Consider the following 26,739-nt stretch of genomic DNA (forward strand, 5'->3'; position numbering starts at 1 on the left):
GTCAAGCACAATCACCTCTGATCTATTACTTATATTCGTGCAATCATGAATTTTCGAAAATAAGTACATTAATTAATCGGCTAGATACTCTGATAAATGTTCAAATTTTTAAATTGTTATTTGTCTGAGATTTTAGATATTATGCTGTGGAGTGATAAGTTGAGCGGCCTCTCGTAGTAACAAAACAAGTGCTTCTTTTTTCAAAACATCTGCTGTGAAATCATTAATATTCGTCGGAGACCAAATTTCGTGGATTTCGTGTGGTTGAGTCAATCCATGAAATATAATCCCAACGAACAAAAAAAAATCCCATTCATTTTATGTTCTAAAGCTGAAATCCACGTAATCGTATCCCTACGAAATTGCCGTTTTGAACAAAACCCCGAAATTGCATGTCCATGAAATTAAATGATTTTATAGTATTGTATCATCATAAGTTTGTTAACGTAAACGAAACAAAATAACTTTATTTTTTCTGGTAATTCAAGGCTTTTCATTTAACCAATCAATGCACAGTATAATGGCAATATTATCTGATAAGTATAACGCGGTCATGTATTTTGAATTAGTACATATTATTTATTTGTTTAAGCTTATCCTGGCTGTAAGGCGGACTATTCTTCGTACCCTGTGATGTACAACAGAGATGAAACATACATTTCTAACAACTTCACCTATATCAACAATATATCTACGCCAGGCTTTGGTACCTCGGACTATTCTATGTAAGTTTGCACGATTCAGCAGAACTTTTTGACGCTTAAATAAACTTTAATATTTCGCTTAATATAATGACCCGTTATGAATATCTTCATATCAAAAGTTTGCGTCTGCTGTCGAGTTATTCACACCGTAAGGCGTTAACCGTATTGGTCCGAGAGCTCACGGACTTTTATTGCAACAATTGAGGCCAAAAGAAGTCTATACTTTTTTGGAAACAGTATTTCACATCCTCCATGAAAACCCATTTCTTAAGTGTCAAAGCCGTGCCTATCTATATTTTGTTCACTTATATTTGTGATAGGGGAGGTAAAACTCACTTGTAAAAATATTAGGGGGTAGGATAAAGTTTACGTCTACAAGTCGCTTCACTGTTTAATTACAGTAACTATCTTATTGTCAGTAAATGTATAATTGTCAAACAATGACAGCAATAAGAAATTCATCAAAAAGGACTGAAGGCCAAACTGGATATTCAAGGTCAAAGGTCAGATTTATGTTAAAATCACAAAAATTGGCACATTTGAAATTTATTTTTATTCTTAAAAAATAGTTTGTTATCATAAGTCACTCATCTTTTTTTTTGTAATGTGTATATATCAGCCAAAATCAGAAATGCAAATTTTATTGCAAAAAGTCAAGGTCAGCCCTGAAAATTGAAGGTCAAAGTTCATTTTCATGCAAATATGTGAAAATTATTATCTTAACTTTTTTTAATCTGTTTAATATGTCTTCACATTATTAGCCACTGAAGTTAATTCGTTTTAATGTTTGTATGTCAGGCAAAGTAACTAGTGCAGATGTAACCCCAAAACTGCCAAGAGTAAAGCTAATATCAAAGGTCAAAGGTCAAATTTTTGTTAAAAATTGCACGAATAGCTTCCTGTTTGTAATATAACAGATATGTTTTCATCATTATAAGTAATTGCTCATGGTTTATTTTAATGTATATATGTGTCACAATGTCAATAAAGAAGATATCGTCTAAAGGCAGAAAAGTTCAAATGTAATATTAAGGGTCAAAGGTCATTTTCAAGTAAGAGAATGAAAAAATAGCTCTTTTACTTTTCTCTTTGTTGACAATATCCTGTCGATCTAGTCAATGATATCTGTTCATTTTAGTGTATAAATGTTAGGCGATGTCTGGTATGCACATATAATTTCAAAACATTCAAGTTCAACCATAATATGAAAGGTCAAAGGTCAAAAAGTGAGTAAAATGTTGCAATATTATCACCTATTTGTAATAATTTTTATTGTTTAAATGTATTTGTTTTGTCATTTCAGTAACTGATCGTTGTTCATTTTACTGTATATATCTCAGACGATGTTATGAAGTGAAAATAAGTCAAGGTCAAACCTGGTATTAAAGGTCGGGGGTCATTTTTGTGTAAAAGATCAAAATGTAGCATACTTACTCATTACTTTGTTCAAAAATAGCTTTTTGTTATAATTCACTGTTAGAAATTTATTTTAATGTATACATGTCAAGCAAGGTCAACAATGTAGGTTTTGTCCTAATAAGTCGAAGCCAGTCCTTTTTATCAAAGGTCAAAGGTCAAATTTGTGTGAAAATTCAGAAAAACAGCACTTTGCAATGATTTTTTCTTTATTGTTTTAGGGTATTTTTGTCAACACTAGTAACTGATCATTATTCATTTTAAAGCATATATAACAGGTGATCAACAATCTTCCTTAATTATAAAAAAATTAGTCAGTGTCAAACCTGACATTAAAGGTCAAAGGAGAGCGTCTTCAAGAAACTTGCCATTATGAAAAAATGGCTTGAACAAGTTGGGGAGCAAATGAAAAGATCCTACGGCAAGTCTACACAGGCACCGAACAGCCCATATCAGAGGTAGCATCCACCTCATGGGTAACTGCTTCCATAACCAGTAAAGATAAACTGGACAACGTTCAAAATTCAGGCCTGAGGATAAGTCTTTGAGCAATGTAAACAACTCCAATAAAGGAAATGAAAAAGACATCCAACCTTGAGCCATTAGAGACAAGACGAGAGTACAAAGCCCTTAGGCAGGCAGAGAAGGCAAAGAGACTACAATCACACCCACTCTATTCAAAAATCGAGAGCAGAACAGACTGAAACGACAAGAGTCTCAACCATATCGTCAAAGGACTGCAGAAAGGAAAAGCAGAAGCACTGGACACAGAGGCAGAGCCGCTTGTGTCCGGTGAATGGGTTCCTAGACAATGTGCTCCAAAGATCAGATTGGAGGTGCCAGGAGTAGAAGAAAGGGGAAAACAACATCAGGCTCTCCAACAATCGTTTACGCTAGAAATGATCAATGACCGCTATCCAGCATACTCTTGGATCCAAGCATATACCGATAGATCAGCGGAAAAAGCAGTTCAGAATGCTGGGATTGGTGCCTACATCAAAGTATCTCACACTCTGTCATCCGGTCGGCAAGAGATTCTCCAACTTTAGAGCCGAGACGCAAGCCCCCATTTCGGCCAAACCCCAACTGTATGAGCGAGGAGAAAAGGGACAAAATATTGTTTTCCTAACAGACTCCAAGTGAGCTCTTCAGGCTCTCTCCGTAGGTCCATCAGACATCTTAACGAGACAGCTGCTGGAAATGTGGGCATAGCCGAAAATGAAGCTGCGGACGAACTTTGCAAAGGAAGCAACCAATAAATACAGTCCCAAACCTCCACTTCATACAGAGAATCTCAGATTCTGCTAAATAATAGATTTGCGTCAGACTAGAAGAACATAAGTGATGGAGGCTACCTGCCCAATAATAACGGTCTGCACAAGCTAATCCGAGAAAGCCAAACAACTATCCTCCGTTAGCGCACTGGACACTGTGACCTGAGAAAACATGTGAAGAAGCGGGGTGTTGCAAAGACACCAAAATGCCAGTGCGTATCAGAGGAACAAATACCATTACACATCCTGCAGAGCGGTTTCTATCTGGAAGAAGTACGCCTGAAAGTTTGGCCCACAGACATCCCATATGAGACCAAGCTGTGGGGAGATGCCAGCGACCTGCAGAACCGGTGCAGTTCACTGCCGTATCTAGTGTCAAAGCCATACCTATCTATATTTTGTTCTGGAAATTTGATGTAGGCACCACTCCCAGCATTCTGAACTGCTTTTTCCACTGATCCATCTGTATATGCTTGGATCCAAGAGTGTGCTGGATAGCGGTCATCGATCATTTGTAGCGTAAGAGATTGTTGGTGAGCGTAGTGTTGTTTTCCCTTTTCTTCTACTCCTAGCATCACCAATTTGATCTTTGGAGCACATTGTCTAGGAACCCATTCAGCGGACACAAGCGGCTCTGCCTCTGCATCTAGTGCTGCTGCTTTTCCTTTCTGCAGTCCTTTGACGATATGGGTGAGACTCTGTCGTTTCAGTCTGTTCTTGGTTCTGCTGTCGAGTTTTGAGTGGAGTGGGTGTGATGGTAGTCTCTTTGCCTTCTCTGCCTGCACAAGGGCTTTGTACTCTCGTCTTATCTCTAATGGCTCAAGGTTGGCTGTCTTTTCCATTTCTTTTATTGGAGTTGTTTATCCTCAGGCCTAAAATTTGAACCTTGTCTAGTTTATCTTTACTGGTTTTGGAAGCAGTTACCCATGAGGTGGATGCGTGCTATGCTATGGGCCGTACGGTGCCTGTGTAGACTTACCGTAGGATCTTTTCATTTGCTCCCTAACTTGTTCAAGCCTTTTTTCATAATGGCGAGTTTCTTGAAGACCCTCTCCCTTGACCTTTAATGTCAGGTTTGACCTTGACTAATTTTTCATAATCAAGGAAGAATGATATCATCTGTTATATATACTTTAAAATGAATAATTATCAGTTACTAGTGTTGACAAAAATACCTAAAACAATAAAGAAAAATCTTTACAAACATGCTGTTTTTGCGAATTTTCACACAAATTTGACCTTTAACCTTTGATAAAAGGGTTGGCTTTGACCTTTTAGGGAAAACCTACATAGCTGTCCTTGCTTGAAATGTTTGTTTGTTTGTTTTTCAACAGTATTTCAGTCATATAACGGCGGGCAGTTAACCTAACCAGTGTTCCTGGATTCTGTACCAGTACAAACCTGTTCTCCGCAAGTAACTGCCAACTTCCCCACATGTATCAAAGGTGGAGGACTTATGATTTCAGACACAATGTCGTTTATCAAATAATCATGGGAACATATGCCCCGCCCGAGGATCGAACTCGCGACCCCGCCATCCGTAGACCAACGCTCTACCTACTGAGCTAAGCGGGCGGGTTGTATACATTAAAATAGATTGCTAAAAGTGAATTATAACAAGAAGCTATTTTTAAACAAAGAAATGAGTAAGTATGCTACATTTTGATCTTTTACACAAAAATGACCCCTGATCTTTAATACCAGGTTTGACCTTGACATACTTTCTCTTCCACGACATCGTCTGACATATATACAGTAAAATGAACAACGATCAGTTACTGAAATGACAAAACAAATACTTTTAAACAATAAAAATTGTTACAAATAGGTGATATTATTGCACCATTTTACTCACTTTTTGACCTTTGACCTTCCATATTATGGTTGAACTTGAATGTTTTGAAATTATTTGTGCATACCAGACATCGCCTTACATTTACATATTAAAATGAACAGATATCTTGGACTAATATCGACAAGATATTGTTAACAAAGAGAAAAATTAAAGAGCTTTTTTTTTCATTCTTTTACTTGAAAATGACCTTTGACCCTTAATATTACATTTGAACTTGTCTGATTTTAGACGATATCTTTATTACTGGCATTGTGAGACATATATACATTAAAATAAATCACGGGCAGTAATTTATAATGATTAAAACATATCTGTTATATTTCAAACAGGAAGCTATTCATGCCCTTTTTCACACAAATTTGACCTTTGTCCCTTGATATAAGCTTTACTCTTGGCATTTTGGGGGTTACATCTGCACTGGTGACTTTGCCTGACATACAAACATTAAAACGAGTTAACTTCATTGACTAATAATGTGAAAACATATTAAACTGATTAGAAAAAGTTAAGGCAATAATTTTCACATTTTTGCATGAAAATGATCTTTGACCTTCAATTATCAGGGTTGACCTTGACTTTTTGCAATAAAATTTGCATTTCTGATTTTGGCTGATATATACGCATTACATGAATAAAAATGAGTGACTTATGGTAACAAACTATTTTTTAAGAATAAAAATAAATTTCAAATGTGCCAAATTTTGTGATTTTAACATAAATCTGACCTTTGACCTTGAATATCCAGTTTTCCCTTCAGTCCTTTTAGATGAATTTCTTATTGCTGTCATTGTTGGTCATATATACATTTACTGACAATCAGATAATTACTATAATTAATCAGTGAAAAAACTTGTAGACGTAAACTTTACCCTACTCCCTAATATTTTTACAAGTGAGTTTTACCTCCCCTATCACAAGCATAAGTGAACAAAATATAGATAGGCACGGCTTTGACACTTAAGAAATGGGTTTTCATGGAGGATATGAAATATTGTTTCCAAAAATGTATAGACTTCTTTTGGCCTCAATTGTTGCAATAAAAGTCCGTGAGCTCTCGGACTATATCGATTGTGGTTGATTGTTTTAGTTTTTGTATCAATCTATAGTCCACGAATGAATGGTTACCGTTTCGGATGTATAATCTTTACAAGTGTATATTTCATAAAACACGCTAGGTTTATGAAGTTTGACAAACGTTATATAAATTTGTGTAACATTTTATGAAAAATGTCTTTTAAAATGAATTACCGGTACTACATCTACAGTACTTATTTTTAGCTTTCATTTCTGATCATGCACGATAATGAAAAAGAAATAAGACTAAAACATAAATCAGCTGTGCCAACTTCACTGTCCTAGATTCCGACCGAGATAATGCGACCAAGACATAACTGACGAGAACGACATGCATTTGAGTCGTTAATTATGACGTAGTTAATGCGGTAGCGATTTCCCATGTGCAGAATCTATTTCCGGTTAATGCAAACCGTAAACATTAATTCCTACTTTTCTCGAAGACATTTTTGCCCGCAGAATTAACCCGCTATACGATACATCTCTTACTTAGCTGAACAACCTGAGTTGAAAAGAATAAAGTGAGTAGCAGTTTATGGAAATATGTTACGTATAAATGATAACTTAAAGTTGAAATAGATATTATAACGAAAAAACACCTTTGTTTATAAAAACAGTCATGAAACAACACAGAATCACAAATCAAAGACAGTATTTTTTTATTGAAATATCTGTAAGTGCACCGCAAAATAACTTGAGCGGAAGTAATAGCATCATTAATGGAGGGTTTTATTTTATAGAGGACGCTTTCTAGGGACGGAAGAGAGAATTTAAATTCGATCTTTTGTCAATGTATCTGCTTTATTCTGATAAATCAACAGTTTCTCTTTTCTACATTTGTTTTTTCAGCAATTTGGATATGTTTTGGTTGTTCACAAGCACAAACACTACCCACTACAGAATTGTCCTAGACATTGTCAGTATAAGTATAGAGAGATCTCACGGTTGTATCTATGACAGACTTGTGCTGTACAATGGTAATGTTATATAGAATGTTTTATGTTTTACATAAACAAGCAATGGTTTACGAATTAATAAATCAAAGGACATTACTAGTACTCTACGGGTAGTTAAGCGCATTTATAATACATTATTTGATGCTAAAATTTGTTCATGAAACTGCTCTGTTTCTTATAATGCGGCATATTAATATTGCGATAGGTGTTATTTGAAAGACACGGAATGACGACACGTGTATATATTTTGCGCTTTGGATTAAAAGTATCATTCATTTATAAAATACGAGTTACTTTTTTACGTAGGGTTTCAAGACAGGTTAAAATGTATATTTGAGGGTTTCGCAGCTGAGTGGTCAAGGTCGGTGATTTCGGATCGTTTGCTCCTCACCGATGTCGGTTGTTCCTCCCAGATGACCGCCTATGTCTAAAACAATGTCTGAAGCGACATCTCGTGTCTACTTCCATCAACGAAGTTGCCATTTGACCAAAATGGTGTTCACGTGATTCTAAACCCAATGAGATATATAAGTTAATAAATTCTATTGTTCGATACAACAATGTAGAATTTTACTGTGGTGGCTGAATTGGGATATTTCACATTGTCGCTTTGGCGTGAGCATTGCTTTTGATGCACATTTCATTGTGTCGTCTTGGCGCGTGTTCCAATGAGAGACACCAAAACGCTTAATTCCGTCTTGATGCACGCGAACAACAATACTTTCAATATTTCGTTATGGTGCTTTGCCTGCGCACTCAAACGACACTTAAAGCTTTCAATATCTCCTTGTTGTGAATCCTGCTATATAAACGCTCGCATGCAATCGCGACCTAACGAAATGTCGTAAATGAACAAGAACGCATATAGTAATGACTACATGTTTGCTCTTTGTGGGAGTACGATTTTGTGTCTGCATAATTGTTTTCAAAAACTGAGAAAGTCTTTATTACGGGATAGCAAATGAGCGTAAAATTCAGAGGATTCAGAGTGATGTAATTATTGTAATTAAGGATAGGATATGAAGACGCATTTCCACAACTTAGCTAAGATTTGCAATCTATAGGTGGTATTTTTAGAATTTCGATTTTTACTTACCAACCTAAAGTTATCTTTAATCATCAACATCAACTTTTACAAATGGGTGTTATAAAAAGTGGGGCTACTGCGCTATAAAAATTTGCTAACATTACGATATATACCATAAGCACGTTTCATGAAACAATAAAATATCCTTACATTATGTAGGTCCATGTGTAAAGGATGGTGCGTTGGATACAGTCTGTGGCTACTGGGCTAAACAGTGGGATCTTAGCGGACCAGAATATCTTCTTCATTTCCACAGCGACTTTTACCTTACACAGTCTGGATTTTTATTAAATTACTATGCAGGTATGTTATATGTACGAATGTTGCTGTCCACAGGGTGTAACCAATTGTGCATCTAGAACGGAAGTTCGAACTTTTACCTATGCATCAACGTTCAAGTTGCAAGGTCGGAGTTTTCTGGCGAAGTTAGAAATTGTGATATATTGTTGAATCTAGATAAGAACTCGACTTTATTTGAATGTATTAATTAGTTATAAGCATCATAGGATTAACAAAGCAGCGTTGTTACGCTCAAACTCTTAAGCACTAATGGAATTTAAATGTATCTGTGTCAGAATTATGGAAACAAGCCTTCGAGCTCAGAGCCTTAAAAATTGTAACATGTAATTCATAGATCGCTTACATATTTTCACCAAGTGTAAGTCCGAAATCGATATACAGACTCCCAATATCTCAGATATGTTAATTGTTGAAAAAGTAGCACGATAACACTGACTCATGGGATGGGGAGACCTTTTAGCCGCTACAAGGCATTTAAAGATTGCTGTTATGACAAGTAATAATATCTGTAAAAAGATATTGAGACATTCCAGTTTTAATGCGGAGAAACCCCACGTTGTGCCCCTACACGCATTAAATATTTGCACTTGGTGGAACCAATATGCACGAGCCAGTTGAATGGCTTCCTCTCATGAACTTATTCTATATTCCAAGCGGAGTTTTGAACCTACATCGATAAGAAGCAGTGAAACCAAGTCAGAAACTATTTGGCCACAGAGGCCCGATTTAACTTTATGATATATATGTAACTATTCTTAAAACTATGTCTATAGCGTATAATGTTAATAACTATAAACTTACAAATATCATAAATATCATTAATCGCATATGCACATCTTGGATAGTGATCCGGATGAGGTTGTAAGAAATTAGCTATAAAGCGAATCACACTAATAAAAGTACCTTCTTTATCATTAAGAAAAAAAAATTTAGTCTTATCGTTCGAAACAAACACTTTTTTTTTCTTTTTCGTAGAGGAAATAGCTGTCCCAATCCCACTTATAACGTCAACTACAACGTTTGGACCACCTGTCGGGGCAGTAGTTGATACAGTGAAGGAAATGTTAGCAAATTATTCAAATGAGGACCTGCCAACAAGGGACCTAAGTGAAGCTATAAGAGCCTATGTCGATTTCTCTCTCGTCGGAATAAATGGATTAGATGAGGTTATTTCTCTAGTAATAGTGTCAGTGTTCTGGTCTATCAAACTCCAGAAACAAATGCATCATTGTATTTGGACAATTATAGTATTTTTGTCGTAAGCGTTTTCTTTCTTTCTTCTCATTTCTCACTTCTCATGATATATATCTCATTATAGTTTTGCTTTACTCTTACTCTTAATCGGACTTTTTCAAAGCATAAAAACATTACCAGAAAACTTTAACAAGGTTTGAACATTTATTTTCTCAAACTCTCTATATATATAGTAAATGATTTCAACACTTTAAATATTATCTCTGTTAAGGTTGAGCAAAAGCTGACATCCACCGGACAATTTGATGTAAGATGGGAAGACCCTAGTTTAACATGGGACCCTACGAAGCGACAAGGCGTTGTCCAAGTACTCTTACCACAGAATGATATCTGGAAACCCGATATTGCTTTGATAAATGGATTCTCTAAGATCACGGCTATGGGAGCTAAATTCATGTTTATAGATATCAATTACAATGGATCATGTATCTGGAAGCCATACCAGGTTATGGAATCCGTGTGTAAAGTGGACATGACTCACTATCCGTATGATAGGCAAATATGCGTTCTTAAGGTAAGGAGCTTTAAACGTATTTGTACCCCGCAAACATTGTAACATCTGACTAAGAGCGGCACAGCGATATATGTTTATGATATTGGCCTAACATTCAATATATGTCAAAATCAATATCTTACAGCTATAGAATGGAAACTATAACGAATCAATATTACGTCAACCATGCAAAACTAATGTCGGGTCAATGTTGGAAACCAGTACGGCCTCAAATCAGCCCACTATAAAAAGCTTGATTGGTATCGTCTGGACATTTCGAATTGTAGATCAAATGAAAGTTGATGTCATAAAAGCATTTTATATTTGTAGTTCATTTTATACATGATTACTTTTCTTTTTAAGTCATTTCTGTAAACCCGTATACAAGAGAAAGTCTTAAAGCAGTCATGTGGTAAAAATACATAAAAGTTCTCTCTTTATTAGATGGTCTGTATCAAAGGCTTGACTGTACAGTACAAAAATAAACAAATAAGAATCATTTAATAAGCTGACATGTAATTTAGGCTTCTTACTATTGATTTTCCATTTAATGTAATACTAGTAGAACCTTTAAATCAACTGAACACACAGTAAGAACTAGTAAATCGACTTAACAACAACAATCCTTCAATCAGCTGAATAAATAACATCACTTTAGGCAATTTAAGTAAATGACATGAATGTTTTTACAAAATTTATGTTATATATATTTTTTGCACATTGCTAAATTTAGACTTGTTATCCTCAATAAAATTCAGTTTTTGAGAAAGGTTATGATTGCTTTCTTTTATATCTTAGTTTGGTACATGGTCGACTGACGATAGTGAAGTAGTAACAGAACTTGGATCGCTTGGATTGCAGATTCATCCTAACTTCCAAGAGAACGCAGAATGGCGTCTTGTCTCTACGGAAACTAAACAAGACGATAGCAATCACCATAAAGTTGTAGAATTTCACCTGACATTAGAAAGGAACTCTCGATATGTGACCTATTATATGACAATCCCAATTGTTATGTTGGCTGTTATGAATGTGTTTGTATTTGTCGTTCCGTGTGAATCGGGAGAAAAAACTGGCTATAGTATAACACTATTTCTATCATTTGTCGTCCTTTTAATAATCAACAATAGCTCATTACCTGACAATTCAGACACGATATCATTATACGCTGCCTATGTTTTAACAATGACAATTTTGAGTGCACTGGCTCTTATCATAAGCGCTTTACAGGTTAGAGCAATGACGTTTGAAGAACGAATATACCCAATTTCAAAACGCGTAAAAAGTATGATAAATATGGTGAAAAAAGTTGAATTACTATTACCATGTGGGTATGCAGATACAGACTCTAAACAAAATCGTGATAAAATAGAAGATATAGAATTAACTCATACAAAGGTAAGCCAAAAAGACGAAGAGTTGAAACACAAAGCGACAGACAGTGGTAGCAGCGGTTATGGTAGTTCCATTTCGGAAAACAAAAAGACAGTTGCTTTTATGGTAGATAGTGAAGAAATCTTTGACAATTATGATTCTGAGGAAAATGAAAGATTTTTGTTTCCTCGTAAACGAAAAACCAGTCAAGTAGATTTTGTAAGAGAGACCACCCTTTTCGAAGAAAATGCGTTGATCAGACGTCCGCCTTCATTTGAAAATCATGCAGCTATAAATAGGAGTCCTGAGAGACCAAACTTATCAAATACCCATTCAATAACAGCTGAAGTAAAGATCGAAACTGATACAAATGCTAATCAAGAATCGGACCCATTGAGACACATGCCACAAGAGCTGGAATCAGACACTTATACATTGATCCAAAGAGAGCCACAAAATAACACTACCGATGTTGAAAATCAAATTGCAAATAATATCTGTTCAGATTCTGATCTATACGGATCTGATAATGTCAAAGGAACAGATGCTGCAAATGAAGGAAAACGTAAGCCATCTGATCATCACGTCGAGATAGAGATTGATCAAAACCAGTTAGTAAATGATAAACTGTCGGTCGCAAACGATACTCATTTATCTGTTATGGATGAGGATAAAGCTCCCATCAGTAGTTTGGGTAACTTTGTTTCCAATGCCCAGATGATAGATGACACTGGCTTAACTTCTAAGCATGGACGTAAGCCAAACGTCAATGAAGATGAGAATATTGATACATGTTTGCAAGTGGCAAATACAGTGCAGTCTAGTTCAAAAGAACTATTAAACGATAATGTGCCTAACAACAGAGAGAATAACTCTATCTCGAATGTACAGGTGCCAAAGGACACTGACACAACTAAGCTTGGAAGTCAGCCAAAGGTTAATGCAGATGAATATGTTGCTAAGCCTTTGCCAATTATAAATGATAATCAATATGAACAGCATCCGGCGCAGTCTGCTACAGAAGAACTATTTAATCCTTCAGATGAATATATATCTTCGAATAACATCTCCAAAGAGGTAGAAACAATGCAGACCGCCAATGAATTTATACGATATATTGATACTGACTCAAATCTTGGAGACCCTGTCAGACACGGTTCAACTCGTTTTTCCACTGCTGAAGAACTGAAAGTCCCGGATTCAACAGAAACTGATGTAAATCAAGTCAAAAGCATAAGGCAACAGTCGGGATCTTTAATTGACGACATTACGGAATTGCAACCGTCGTCGGCAAATGAGGTTAAAATGAATAGGCCAATATCTGCAACCGAAAGGCCCTTGTCAGTTAGCAGGACAGGATTTCGTGGATTTCCTTCAACCGGCCATGGCAGAGTATTGTCGGGCGCAACTAGTCGGTCTGTTTCAACTAGAGATAGTCGGGCTATTTCAGTTTTGAGCAAACGACCAATTTCCATCATAAGTCGGAGACAATCCACATCTGCAATGAGCCAAAATGACAACACAGACCTGTTGTTTGGTCCTGAGGAAACCGACAGAAAATCACCAACAACCGAAATAGACAATGACTCACATATCAGTGATGACCATTCTAACGAAAGTATTGAAAGTAGTAGTATCACGGAAAGCTGTGATGAGTCGGATGGTGATAATGACAATTCATGGCCTGATCTTGTGTCATGTACAGATGTGATGTTCTTCATTATCTATTTGTTTATTACAACACTCATGTCGTTATCAATCTTTATGACAATGATTAAAGCCTACTGATTGGTTATTTATTTAGTGTGTAATAGGCATATGTGTATCTACAATAATTTTTACATTGCGTTTATCTTGTATCTTTTATTCCAAAAGTGCGTGTATTATTAGTAACTCTCCTTGTTGGTGACAGGATATGGGATATACGCTGACGATGAAATCCATCTCGATCCTGATACGGATTTTCGAGACAGCTTATATTACATATCCTGTCATTAATAAACTGTGTAACGATTTTATCTTACCGATTACCCTTTACTTCCATGCTATAATCAACACATTTTGTAAATTAACAAAGCTATAGCTACTTACAGTGCAGACTGGAATCTTGCAATCATTTGTTTGGGTCACAATATTTTGTTTATAGTTAAATACCAGCGATAAAAGGCACAATGAACTGTATTTTGACTGAATAACAAAACACAAAAGCTCATTTATATAGTTAATGAACTGGTTTTGATCAGGAACAAAAAAGAATTTTGTTCCATCCTTTCGAAAATCATCAGATTTCACAATGTTAAAAATGTCCTGAAACTAAGGCTATCAACTCGTTTCCTGTTAAATCATCTATCTTGCACATAGATTAAATGATCCTATAACAATCTGTTTTATCAAATATGTTAATTATTATGCTTTACGATGATTTTAGTTAAACAGGATTTAACTGCCGTGTCTCCCATACAAAGTTATTGTTCTTCTGTTTCCGTATCTTATGGCTAACTTCACGAACCTAAACTAAGTAGGAGAATGGAACGGCAAGAAAACACTAAATTTACTCCCGGAAACGATTTCTATAGCTGGAGTTAATACTAAGACTTGATTCAATTCGCCGGCGATGCGGTAGCCATTTTGTTTTAATCAAAATTCATATCGGAAAATTACAAGCAGGATATGGAATATATCCTGTCTGCACGTGACGTCTATGGACCAAAAGAAATACTTGCTGAATTTCGCATGACTTTCGTTCGTGAACTTCGTAGTCGAACTAGTTATAGGAGTGGCAACGTCATTAAAGGATGACTTAATTGACGTGGATTGTTGAATGAATTTCACATTGCAAAAAGCTTAACTGAAGTGACGTTGGAGTTATTAAAAGCGTTGGTGCTATGTTGTCATACCTGTTATATGTCCTGTTGCAGTCTTTTCTGAATACCTCCTTCCGCAACACATTTGTACCTTGATATATGTTTGAAACGCTTCAACAATTGAGTTTGAAAATATATATGATACGCCTTCTTGTAACAAGAGTGAAAGTCGGCAAAAGTTTGCTAAACAATTAAGGACTTATTTTCAGAAATGTATTACATTCGAGCAATTTCAAAGGAAATGGCTGTTTGAGAGTTCGGTATTGATTGAATTAAAACATTTCTAACATTACTCAATATTTCGTAAATAAATACGAAAATTGAACGTTGTCTATTCTGCGATATACAGTGTTTGGCGCGTGGATCGTCGGAAAAAACATTATGGTAGCAATAATGACTTCAAACATGACGTTTGGTTCAATACTGTTTGGATCACTGAAATTCAGCATAGTTTTTATCATCATGTTTTAATCAACATGATATCTAGAATAAAAATAAACAAAACCATCTTGGGTTTTTTGCCTGATTTAAAACGGTTTATTGTTCTGATACTTGGATATTTAAGCAGTCGTGCTGACACTCTCGTAGTATAATTCCTGCTCATCTGAATTACGCGCCCTTGTTAATCAGAATTAATAAACAAACGCAAAGACCTTGATTAATTGATAAATAACAGATTGGTATTCATAAATGCATGCTGTAAAGCTTTTAGGAAATGAGTTAATGATCAAGCTTTACTTGTAAATATAACCATGGTCAGGTTCAAATTAATACAAAAGCAATCAATACATTATCAGGTTGCATCCGATCACTTGGCAGTCAAGAACTCAACAAATTTTGATTGGTTAAACCGTTCTCTTTCTTCACTAGTGTAAACGCATAAAATAATAAATGGCATCATAATATTTGCACAAAATATTTAAGAATGTATGATAAGTATAAGGTTTTTTTTTTTTAATTTTCTTCAGGCTGTATGCAGTAAAACCGTATTTTTGCATGCACCAGTAATTTGTTATCCATATTCATAATTTTTTGTACTAATATAAAGAAAACAAAATATTGAATTAGAAGCCATGTCAATTGAAAGCATGTTTATTAATGATAACGAATAAATGCATAAATACTTTTATGTATATTTGTTGTTGATCTTTTTAAATTTCATATCAGAAAAGAAAAAAGGGTAGGGACAATAGTGAAATTGGAAGTAGACGGGGATGATAGTTGAGCAATTAAATCATTATGGCCATAGTATATAACAGAACGGGAAAAACTAGCCAGGTCTTGTGAGGTGCGAGGGAATCTAATTAGCATTTTCTATATATGTGTACAAAACAATAAAAAGAAAAATTAACCAGGGTGGGGGAATAAATCAAATGGTTGGACTGAATAGTGTTGTTTTCACTTTTTGTATACCAAATGATACTGGGAGAGCGGCTAACTAGGGTAGAAAAACTGACCACATGGAGAAAAAAAACAATTGCTTAATATTTCTTCCTTTCTATGCATAAGAACAAACCTAAGGGTAAAAACTAATCAGTGGAGAAAGAAAGTAACCAGGTGAAGAGAAATACATCTGGTTAGTTCGGTACAAAACCTATAGGGTATAAAACTAAACAGGGGGTAAACAACCGGTGGAAATATGACTAGGCAGTTACAACTGTAAACACCTTATCTAACAGGGATTTATTGACCGAATCATTACATTTCAATTCACCTGGCCTGTAATTTATATTATCTGCCCGACAGTCTAGGGTTGCACTTGGAAAACAAAGATATTCGGAGTGAATTAGTTTATACTAATTTGCTTTAGCTCGATTGTGATGAAAGCTTCAAGCTTATTGTAACCACTCTCGAGTCCACTTCCTGGTAAAACCAGTACTGGTGTCATATGAGAAGTCATGGTCGTGACCCCAGTGGGGCTCGAATCCATGACCCCTGGATTGAGCGGCCGACACCTTATCCACTAGACCACCGCTCCCCTTGGAGTGAATTAACATTAGTTACGAGTCCTTCGAAATCATTGAGACAGTATAATATTCTCTTATAATAGAGCCGATGCTAAATGCACTTTTTATTACCTCAGTCAAATTTGGTATTTATTTATATGATTGTGATCAAAATTATCTTCTTGTAGATTAAAGGTATATTAGATCCAAAGTCCTTAATGAGAAACATGACCAATTACTTCATGTTGTTTATGTAAATATAAAAATAACACGTTTACGTGAATTAACAGTAATATGCATTAGGTCTAAAACTGTACACACTGTACACATGCATAGATAAAACACAGTATAAATGTGTTTTACCACTAAAAACTGGCCGTTGTTTTAACAATCAACTGTTACTGCCTTGAACAAACCTTCCTCGCTGTGTATACCTAACCTAAATAAACGTAAACATGTGTGCCCTGAATAGAACTGACCGCTGTGTATCTCTAACCTAAATATGCCTCAACATGCCTTGAATGTACTTCTCCGTCTCTGCGAATATGTCCATGCTTACCTAGAGACTTTTATATTTCTATATACTTTTATAAACCTAAATACTAGGTCTTATAAAAACAAATGATATTCATTTGAAAATGTACTTTTCATATTTGTTCTGTCAATATGCATTTTTGCACTAATTAATTATATGTAGCTGCTCTATCATTAGGCGCAACTCCTGGAAGACGGCAGTTATTTCAATAAGATTTATTACGTGGTGTGGCCTAGTAGATTTGGGTCATATGGGAAATGTCATAAGATTTCATGAGGAAAGTTCTGTAACACAGTTGTAGAACACTGTATAATAAAAGTTTTTCAAAAAGTACAATTTATTAAAACAAGGGAAAATATGTTATTATTCAAACAAACTTGTGCTGATCAATTTTCACCCAAAGTCACAGATCAAATATAATTTCTAGACAGCGCACATGAAACTATCAGATCTATCGAAGCAAGGTTTTTATAGTAATCTAAGGTAAGAAATATCGTTGAAATGCCCAACAAGTCGTGACGTAGCATGATGTGGGAGAAGCATCAAAAACAGCAAATGCATGAAACAAAACTGCATATACAACACTGTATAAGACATTGATTTTATTCTTAAAGATGTTTGAAGTCAAAAACATAATAGTCTAAGAAAGAATAGCTCACTAGCTTCTGGCAATGGATGATGTAAAGGAACACTTGCTTAATACACCTTTTGCTTATGTAAAGTGGTGCAGCTAAACCATGCTTCAATAACTTTAAAGCCCTTTTCCACAGAATTCGTCACATTGCATTAGGTCTTTTGACTATGATATAGTCAACATTACTGTCTAATCAGGCGTAATACAAATGTGATATTCGTTATTGTAGAATTACGAACTAAGAATGTACATTAGTTTGCGTTGCGTTATTGTTACTTCAGCTAAGGCCTAACTAAACTAAAGGAACCAGCGTGGGAGCCATCTGGTCTAGTCGCGTAATGGCTGCCAGGTATTTGAACACTAATTTTTCACTTGGCATGGCAACAGAGGTCTAAATTGAGGCTAGTTTTTGTTTAAATTTCATTGTGGATGTATTGTTGACATTTTGGTAGGAAAAGTGGGAGAGCAGGTTGTATTTGGTGTAGTCAAGCTCAATTTTAGTATGAGTAGTACTTCCAGGTCACAGCAGTGTGATTTTGATGTCAGTTTACAGTAAGTAAATGTGACCAGAGAAATCTCTCTTAGAAGATACATGATCCCTACTTTTCTCTTCATTTTATATCAGTTTTATCATAACTCTTTAAAATGAGGTAAGGATTTGTTCTCTGAAATGGGTCTAGCTATGTTTGGTAGCTCTTTGAAAAAGGTCAGTTTTATATAGAATATATAGGGAAAACTATTTAGGCTATTGTGACCTTAATCTGGCAGTATAAATATTTCTAAACTATTTCCATCTGATGTTGATTATATATATTAGCCTGCATCAACACGAGCTAATGTAAGCTAAAATAAATAATAGCTTTAAAGTACAGTGCAACCGCTGTAGAGCAACACCCTTTGGCAGATAGGGAGATACAAATATTGACTGTTACTTAGAGGTTGTTGTTCTGGAGAGGTAAATTCGATAGTATATTTCAGCTTAGGGAAATTTTGATGATGTTGTTACAGAGAGGTTTTTGCTTAAGAGAGGGCCGCTCTGGAGAGGTTGTACTGTACATCAACTTTATGGAATCGCCTAAAAGAATATTGAATCAATTTATAGAAGTACCTTTAAAATACATCAACTTTATGGAATTACTTTTATAGACCGTCAAAACACAACAAAAATCAAAAGATGTTTTATGTTTGAATTATTTTATTACTGCCGTCGTGCTCGTTCCATATTTTTAACCAGCAAGATTAATTCTGAAAGTAGAAAAAAAACATAAAGATTAATACATAAACTGTTCTAAATTTAATACTTTCCATCTCAGTAGTTCTTAAATTCGTAAAACAGAGACAGCTGTCGTAACAGTGTATAACTGTTACCTATTACTGTAACAGTTAAATTACAGAACGGTTTCTGATTACTGTGATAAGAGACTTTCAAAGACTTAACACCTTTACTGTGTGTGTGTTAAATCACACGATATTTAGGTCGACGAAAGTTAATACTGTGAACATTTTCTGTTACAAGCAACTACAACAACTATTGCAATAATAATAATAATAATAATAATAGTAATAATGATAAACACTTCATTGAACCTATGCCCTTCCAAACCATTATTTGAAAATGAGAACAGCAGGCATTCTTAACAAAAAAGAAGTAAGCTAGTCAGTTTAAACCGGATTCCATATGCCGTTGTGTTAAATAAAATACATCATATAAATATAGACAATGTTCTCTACATTAAAAAAATTAAAAGTGATCCATGTAACGGATTGTTAAATCAGACTATACCACTGATAATCATCATGATGTTTCAAATTAACTTGCCGGAAAAATCATATGATTTAATTAAATAAATGGCAATGTGGAAGGACAAAATGTTCTCCTAACACTTCTATATGCATTATCAAAAATGCATGATAGTGCATGTTTTAATTTCTTTTATCGAAGCAGCTAGTTTATTTGTCAATGTGTAGTTATCGTTTAAGGATTTCCTATATGCAGTCGTCTATAGAAAGGATCGCTTTTAAAATGATTAATACACACTTGATATATATTCTTGGTAATCTGGGACTGTATTTCTGTCGTGTATACTTTCTTTAGTTAGCACGCCTGGTAAAAAAACAGAGCTACCTATTTCAGAGGTATACGCTAAATCGCTTTGTCGCAACTTCCGAGCTAGTGCATGTCGCAATAAAAGAACGTCAACATAGGTGAGTGTCGTCATAGCTTTTGCATTTTTACAATCGTTGTATCGAATGTCAAAAAATCGGGGAATGGTAGGCGATGAAGATATGATTTATCTTTACAGAGAACTTAGAGTTTTCTAATCTATTCTTGATTTGTGGTCGTGGCGGTGTTTACCAGCAAGCTGATTTAGCAGTGAATTTGGCCGTTTTGTCATGAAAGCTATTTCATTGTCAAGTATTTGCATTTTAACTGATGTTAAGAAGCCAACCGAGTAGGCGTGAGATAGCTGTAAAGTATACAAAGTATTTGGAAATAAAATATGTACCGAAAATGGTTTGGGAGTAAAAATGTCCGCTTTTTATTGTGAGAGACAGCTCTGTCGTGAAGGAGACAGTCGTGTCGCTAAGGAGATAGCTCTGTGTTTCATTAACAGTTTTGAGCAGTTTTGAATGTAACAGGAAAGAAGTAGATACGTCCAGTTACGAGATAAAATTCAGTTATCACGTTTTTATATTTATACAGCATTTGTATAATAATATTGCTTTATATTTTCTTATATTTATTTTGCTTGTTTTGTATTTAGTGCCGTTTTAACCAGAACTTCTACATTCAGCACCAGTACTAACTTGTTTTCAGCAAGTGACTATCAACTTCTCCATTTCAATCATTGTGTCATTGATGGAAGACAAATGATTTCAGACACACTGTAAAATAGTCAGGGACATCAGACTCAAAGCCCATGATTAATAGATCAGCACTCTCACTATTGACCTAAGCGGGTGGGCTATATTTTCTTAGAATCGGCATGTGCCACTTTTTCTATAAAATAAATAAATTCGATTAGAGAAAATGTAATACGTGAAATTATCTTGTGAAAATCAAGTGTTACCTGAATTTTTTAAGTCACCAACTTTAGTGGCAGTGGCTCTGAAACTTGTTTACACTACGTATTACACTTGTAAAAAAATCTGAAAATAATGATGTCATAATTGCTTTTCGTTGAGGCCAGTTTGTTTGAACGTACATGTAAATAAAATGTACTTTGTACAAATATCACAGTCGTTGTGACTTCATCGTTGTACGAGCACGTTCAAATGCACTTTGAATATAAAATCTGAAGTTTTAAACAGTCATGCTGATTTACTAGCTAAATAAAATTTATAGGAAAACTTTACGCAGAAGCTAATATCATGCATTTCGTGTGTTGACAATGTACGCATTAAGTTAGCAACCTCAATTACACATAAAATAATTGACAAAATGACTAAAGTGATCGAATTCTAAATTAAGAAATTTTCTGTATAATTGGAATTCTATTTCCATTTCTATCAATCTACCTTTTATCTAAACCAATCAGATGCGTTTGACTGAAATCATTTAAATTCGCAAGCATGAAATTTGGCGCAAACGGCAAACAGACAGTTTCGTGCGGGCTTTAATTCGCGCATTTTCAATTTAAAAAGTTTTTTTTTTTTCATAAATCGCCAGCATCGCATGTGCCACTATTATGTACCGCCTATCAATAAAAACAATCCTGTTATGACCTTGTTAAAAAATTAATATGACAGTGCAACTGATAATTGGTGACCTAGCATGCACAAGCTCAGTGTTGACAGACAGACAGACAGACAGCTACAGACGACGGACGCCGGACAACAAGCCATCACAATAACTCACCTGAGCAAAAGTTAACAGAATGTACAACTGTTCAAAATTTACAATTATAGCCTTATGGAAAATCTGTATTAAAACAATACTTTGCAAGTTCATACATATGTATATCCGGTGGAACAGTGACTGCATATTATTTCGAAAGAGGACAACCCAACGTAAATATTGTAAACTTTTCAATATAACATTAAAATTATGAGCACAGAGCTCTCTTATGAAAACAGAGCTATCTCCTTCACGACGGAGGTGTCTCTCATAATAAAAAGTGAATATTTTTACTCCCAAACCATTTTCGGTACATATTTTATTTCCAAATGCATTGTATACTTTACAGCTTTCTCATGCCTACTCAGTTTGCTTCTTAATATCAGTTAAAATGAAAATATTTGACAATGAAAGTGCTTTTATGACAAAACGGCCAAATTCGCTGCTAAATCAGCTTGCTGGTAAACACCGCCACGACCACAAATCAAGAATAAACTAGAAAATTTTAAGTTCTCTGTAAAGTTAAATCATATCAACATCGCCTACCATTCCCCGATTTTTGATATTCGATACAATGATTGTATAAATGCAAAAACTATGATGACACTCATCTTTGTTGACGTTCTTTTATCGCGACATGCACTAGCTCGGAAGTTGCGACAGAGCGATTTGCCGTATACCTCTGAAAGAGGTAGCTCTGTTGTTTACCAGGCGTGGTTATGTAACGAGATGCAGGTAACTGTACCTAATTACTAATTGTTCTACTTACGCTTGACAACCTGCAGTGCATAAACCAGCAGATAGTCCAGCCGATGCTATTTCAAGAGGAAGACTTCCGGCTGCACAGGCAACATTACAGGCAGCGGCAGCTATGGGTAGTCCGTGTTCTTTTAACCAATTGACAACCACTTTCACTAGGGCATCGCCTTTATAATAAAGTGTAATAGAAGGAGAAAATTGAGTATCTTCTGCATTAATAGCTGCATTGCATTGACAATTTATTAGTTAATCACAAAAAGATACGTTAGGAGCGGGTAAATATGCTGCAAACGGAGTTATTTTCACTCAGATTTAATGTATATACTTAATGCACATATTTAATGTACGTATTTACACAGAACTCTTTCATATTTCTTATTCGCCCGATCTGATAAGAAACTTAACAAGATACACGATATCACATGACACAACATGTAGCGAATGTTATATGCATACAACGCGCACACTACACGCATGTAATTCACAAAAAGAAACAATTACGAGTGTACAGATTTCCGACTACTTATGTACTGACAGATAGGACTAACAATTTTTTAATTAAATTCAGAAAGCTTGAGAACTCCATTACAAGAAAGAATTCGACTTTTGTACAACTTACGATTTGAAGTAAGCGAATTTAATTCGGAACATTTAGCAGTTTTTAATCATTATTCTTTTCTCTTTCTTAATTGTAGCCTTTTTCAAGGCTTCATAAGTACAGCCTGTATGATAAGTCAGCGGAAACAAATGTTTATATCAAAGCAATAGTTACCTCGTTATTCTGATAAACTCACAATTATACAGTTATTTCCCTGATATTACAGCGTGCAAACTGCGACGATATTTCTAATCTGTAATTCTAATATACTTGTCTCTGTTAAAACATGCTTACGCTAGAATGACGTCACATTAACGTGCGGTGACGTCAATGTTTTTGTTGCGACCAAGAAAGAGCGCTACTATATTTTATCTACTTTTTTATATTAAGGCCATATAAGAATCGAAATAATTTGTAGCAAAAGAGTGTTTTGACACTATTTATACACTCGGAGGGTAATACGTCGTACAAATAATTTCACTCGGGCTGCGCCCGAGTGAAATTATTACACCCGATATATAACCGCCCATCGTGCATAAATTGTGTTAAAACACTCTTTTGCTATAAATTATTTCTTAAATTTATTAGAGAATGTAATTGTTCACAATATTACGCATTTGTTTAAAATGAATATGAAATCACTGAGCATCTCAAGACGGTGTTCCGTTTTGACAATCGTGACTTATTATTGAATCCTAAACCGCGATGTACGATGGTACGATGACGAAAACGCGATGGTGCGATGGCACGATGATGAAACAACGATGGTACGATGGTGAAAACGCGATGGCACGATGATGAAATCGCGATGATGCGATGGTACGATGGTGAAATATCGATGTAATATCGCGTTTTCATCATCGTACCATCGCGTTTTCACCATCGTATCATCGCGTATCATCATCGTACCATCGCGTTTTCACCATCGTGCCATCGCGTTTTCATCATCGTGCCATCGCGTTATCACCATCGTACCATCGCGTTTTCACCATCGTACCATTGCGTTTTCACCATCATGTCATCGCGTTTTCACCATCGTACCATCGCGTTATCACCATCGTACCATCGCATTTTCACCATCGTACCATCGCCTTCCGGTGGTCATGCGCAGTGGTACAGTATATATGTCAGTAAAATACAGGCTTGATACAATCTCATTTTCACATTCCACTATGTACCTTCTACATCCTAACAAGAATAAGCTGAGTTTGAATAATATCATGTGACTATTACACCCAACTTTTTATTTACTTTCATGCATACATAAAATACAAAGGATGTGGCCTTGAAGATTTTACATAGTTTTAATGAACTGAGCACTGAACATTTTGTAAAACATTTTGCAAAACAGCAGAATCTAAATGGTAAATTTCTTCTCATAAAATACATTGAGATACATTCATCTATTGTTGACAAAAATACAAGTGCACGGAACTACGCAATTCTAACCGGAAGGCGATGGTACGATGGTGAAAACGCAATGGTACGATGGTGAAAACGCGATGGTACGATGGTGAAACCGCGATGGTACGATGGTGATAACGCGATGGCACGATGGTGAAAACGCGACGGCACGATGGTGAAAACGCGATGGTACGATGGTGAAAACGCGATGGTACGATGATGAAAACGCGATGGCACGATGGTACGATGGTGAAAACGCGATGATACGATGATGAAAACGCGATATTACATCGACATTTTACCATCGTACCATCGCATCATCGCGATTTCGTCATCGTGCCATCGCGTTTTCACCATCGTACCATTGTTGTTTCATCATCGTGCCATCGCGCCATCGCATTTTCGTCATCGTACCATCGTGCATCGCGGTTTAGTATTAAATAAAAAGTCACGATTGTCCAAACGGAACACCGTAAGACGTGCTCATTTTCACTCGTGGTTATTTTACAACTATAGTATCGAGGGATCTCGCAGTGGCAGATACATTTAGTAAAATTATAGGTTGTTATGCCATACGGACGTACTAATTTGTTGTCGTGGTTAGGATGATTTGAACGGCGGTTGTGACGGGATACTAAGGCACAAGAAACTAAAAGTGATTTTTGGAGTGAGCAATGTGAATTGATGCGCTCTGTACATAGTATCATTACAACTACCCTCCTATATGTCAAGTTTGAAGTCAATACATTGAATGGTTGTTCACTTGTGCTCTTGATATATATGACAGACAGATCTGACCTTGTTTGGACACTGACCTTTGACCGTCTGATCCAGTTCAGGAGCTCTTCAGACTGCCTCATTGCCACCTAATTTTATGCAATGTTTGATGTCATTGTCTAGAATGGTTATTAAGTTACTCTTTGGGCAAGAAATATGACTGAAGCTTCAAAATTTGAGCTCCTATTCTGGCCTTTACCTTTTACCTACCGACTTGGGTTATACGTTTTGCACATTATCTCATCGCTAAATTTCAAGTTTAGAATAAATACCCTGAAAGACTATTTAGTTAAGGTCCGGGACGGACGGACGGACGCATGTTCGCACGCGATTTCACATAATACGTCCCGTTTTTTCAAAACGGGCGTATAGAAACAAACACAATGTGCGAGAGACTATTTGCTACTTTAAACTTACCGGGATACCAGTTCATGCAGTCGGGATGACGAGTTCCACAATGAAATCCGTTTAGGTCCACTCGTCGCTGAAGCTCAACAAAATCGAATTCTTTTTCTACCAATGGTTTTGCTATTATTAGTGGAAGAAGGGCAAGGAAAACTACTGCTGCTTTCATATTGTCTGGCTAGGTCTGCTAGATATCTAAAATAAGAAAGTTTTTGCTCTTCAAAACATGTTTTGCTATAATTAGTAGACAATCTAAGTTTGTTTTTTTAATCTGTCAGAACATTTCTTGATCTGATCGTAGAAAGTCCTGCACTATTTTACAAACGATATTGTTATTTCAGACGGCAGTGAATCTTCTAGTAGTTGCAAATATTTTGACTGGTTGATGATGGACTTTCGCAAATGAAAGGGTATCCCGTAATTAAAAAGAAGGTTATAAACTGACTTCCAAACGTTGTCCAGTACAGTAAAGCGTAGCAATCCAAAAATAGAAAATTTTGGCCTGTTTGTCTGAACTACTTCCATCGCATTTTAGATCTCAACAGTCGGTCAAAGTATTACATATACAGTATTTTAGGATATTTTGTTTATTTGACTAACAACTTGTTTAGTGTTTTGCCTTAAATGATTCTAAGTATGATCGGCTTTATTCTGGTGTAAAATATTCAAAAGCCGCTCATGTTATTGAAATTTGTTTTGTTTAATTTTAATTTATAAAATTATAGCAAACATTATACATACCAAGGATCTATGAAGAACTAATAGTCTAAGATTAGAACGCTGTGCAAAATAGTTGAATCTTATATAGTAGGTGGGATGCCTTCTTTGCCTTATCTACAGGTCACACGAAACTAAAACTCGGTCATAATCTTTAAGGTATTGCAAAATTCAAGGTTATAATTTCTTGTACTTTCATGATAGAATTCAGCTCTTTAGCAGTTGTTATGAAACAATATGTGAGACGGGATATGTTTCAGAAGATATGTTCCAAGTTTTTAGCATAGGATGATGACGATACATAAACTCAGTAATAATGTATGTCGCACCACGGTCACTTAACGAAAGAATCCCTCACAAAAGGCTTACACTTACACTCTTGCTACACTAGGGTATACCTTTTCTTTTTGTCCATTCTTGAAGCTCAATAAACTATGCAGGTAATAGTGGGGAAACTATATCAATTTTTTAGAGA

General features: G+C 35.5%; 2 protein-coding genes across 2 annotated transcripts in view; one reads left to right on the forward strand and one right to left on the reverse strand.

The window, feature by feature from the left end:
* LOC123556920 (uncharacterized) overlaps positions 1–15,780 on the forward strand; it is a 29,453-nt gene extending 13,673 nt beyond the window's left edge. Inside the window, exons 11-16 of the mRNA XM_045348015.2 lie at positions 593–725; positions 7,173–7,300; positions 8,526–8,669; positions 9,642–9,832; positions 10,132–10,434; positions 11,212–15,780. Coding sequence (XP_045203950.2) covers positions 593–725; positions 7,173–7,300; positions 8,526–8,669; positions 9,642–9,832; positions 10,132–10,434; positions 11,212–13,575 — 3,263 coding nt within the window. The 3' untranslated portion in view covers positions 13,576–15,780. The remainder of the gene's footprint in view (positions 1–592; positions 726–7,172; positions 7,301–8,525; positions 8,670–9,641; positions 9,833–10,131; positions 10,435–11,211) is intronic.
* Positions 15,781–18,941: 3,161 nt separating this feature from the next.
* LOC123558907 (uncharacterized) lies at positions 18,942–26,403 on the reverse strand. Its single transcript, XM_045350749.2, has 4 exons — positions 26,289–26,403; positions 25,560–25,742; positions 22,374–22,530; positions 18,942–19,011 (listed from the first exon to the last, which is right to left on the reverse strand). Exons 2-4 carry the CDS (start codon positions 25,714–25,716, stop codon positions 18,993–18,995), a joined length of 333 nt encoding a protein of 110 aa, XP_045206684.2. The 5' UTR covers positions 25,717–25,742; positions 26,289–26,403; the 3' UTR covers positions 18,942–18,992.
* Positions 26,404–26,739: the final 336 nt, after the last annotated feature.

This window comes from Mercenaria mercenaria, chromosome 5 (genome assembly GCF_021730395.1).
Source record: "Mercenaria mercenaria strain notata chromosome 5, MADL_Memer_1, whole genome shotgun sequence".
Taxonomy (NCBI): Eukaryota; Metazoa; Mollusca; class Bivalvia; order Venerida; family Veneridae; genus Mercenaria; species Mercenaria mercenaria.

What these genes read in the sequence shown, in the direction of transcription:
- LOC123558907 (XM_045350749.2), bottom strand. Translation starts at nt 25,716, where the DNA reads ATGAAAGCAGCAGTAGTTTTCCTTGCCCTTCTTCCACTAATAATAGCA. An exon ending in CTGCATGAACTGGTATCCCG is followed by an intron (nt 22,531 to 25,559) that starts GTAAGTTTAAAG and finishes TTTATTATAAAG; the next exon opens with GCGATGCCCTAGTGAAAGTG.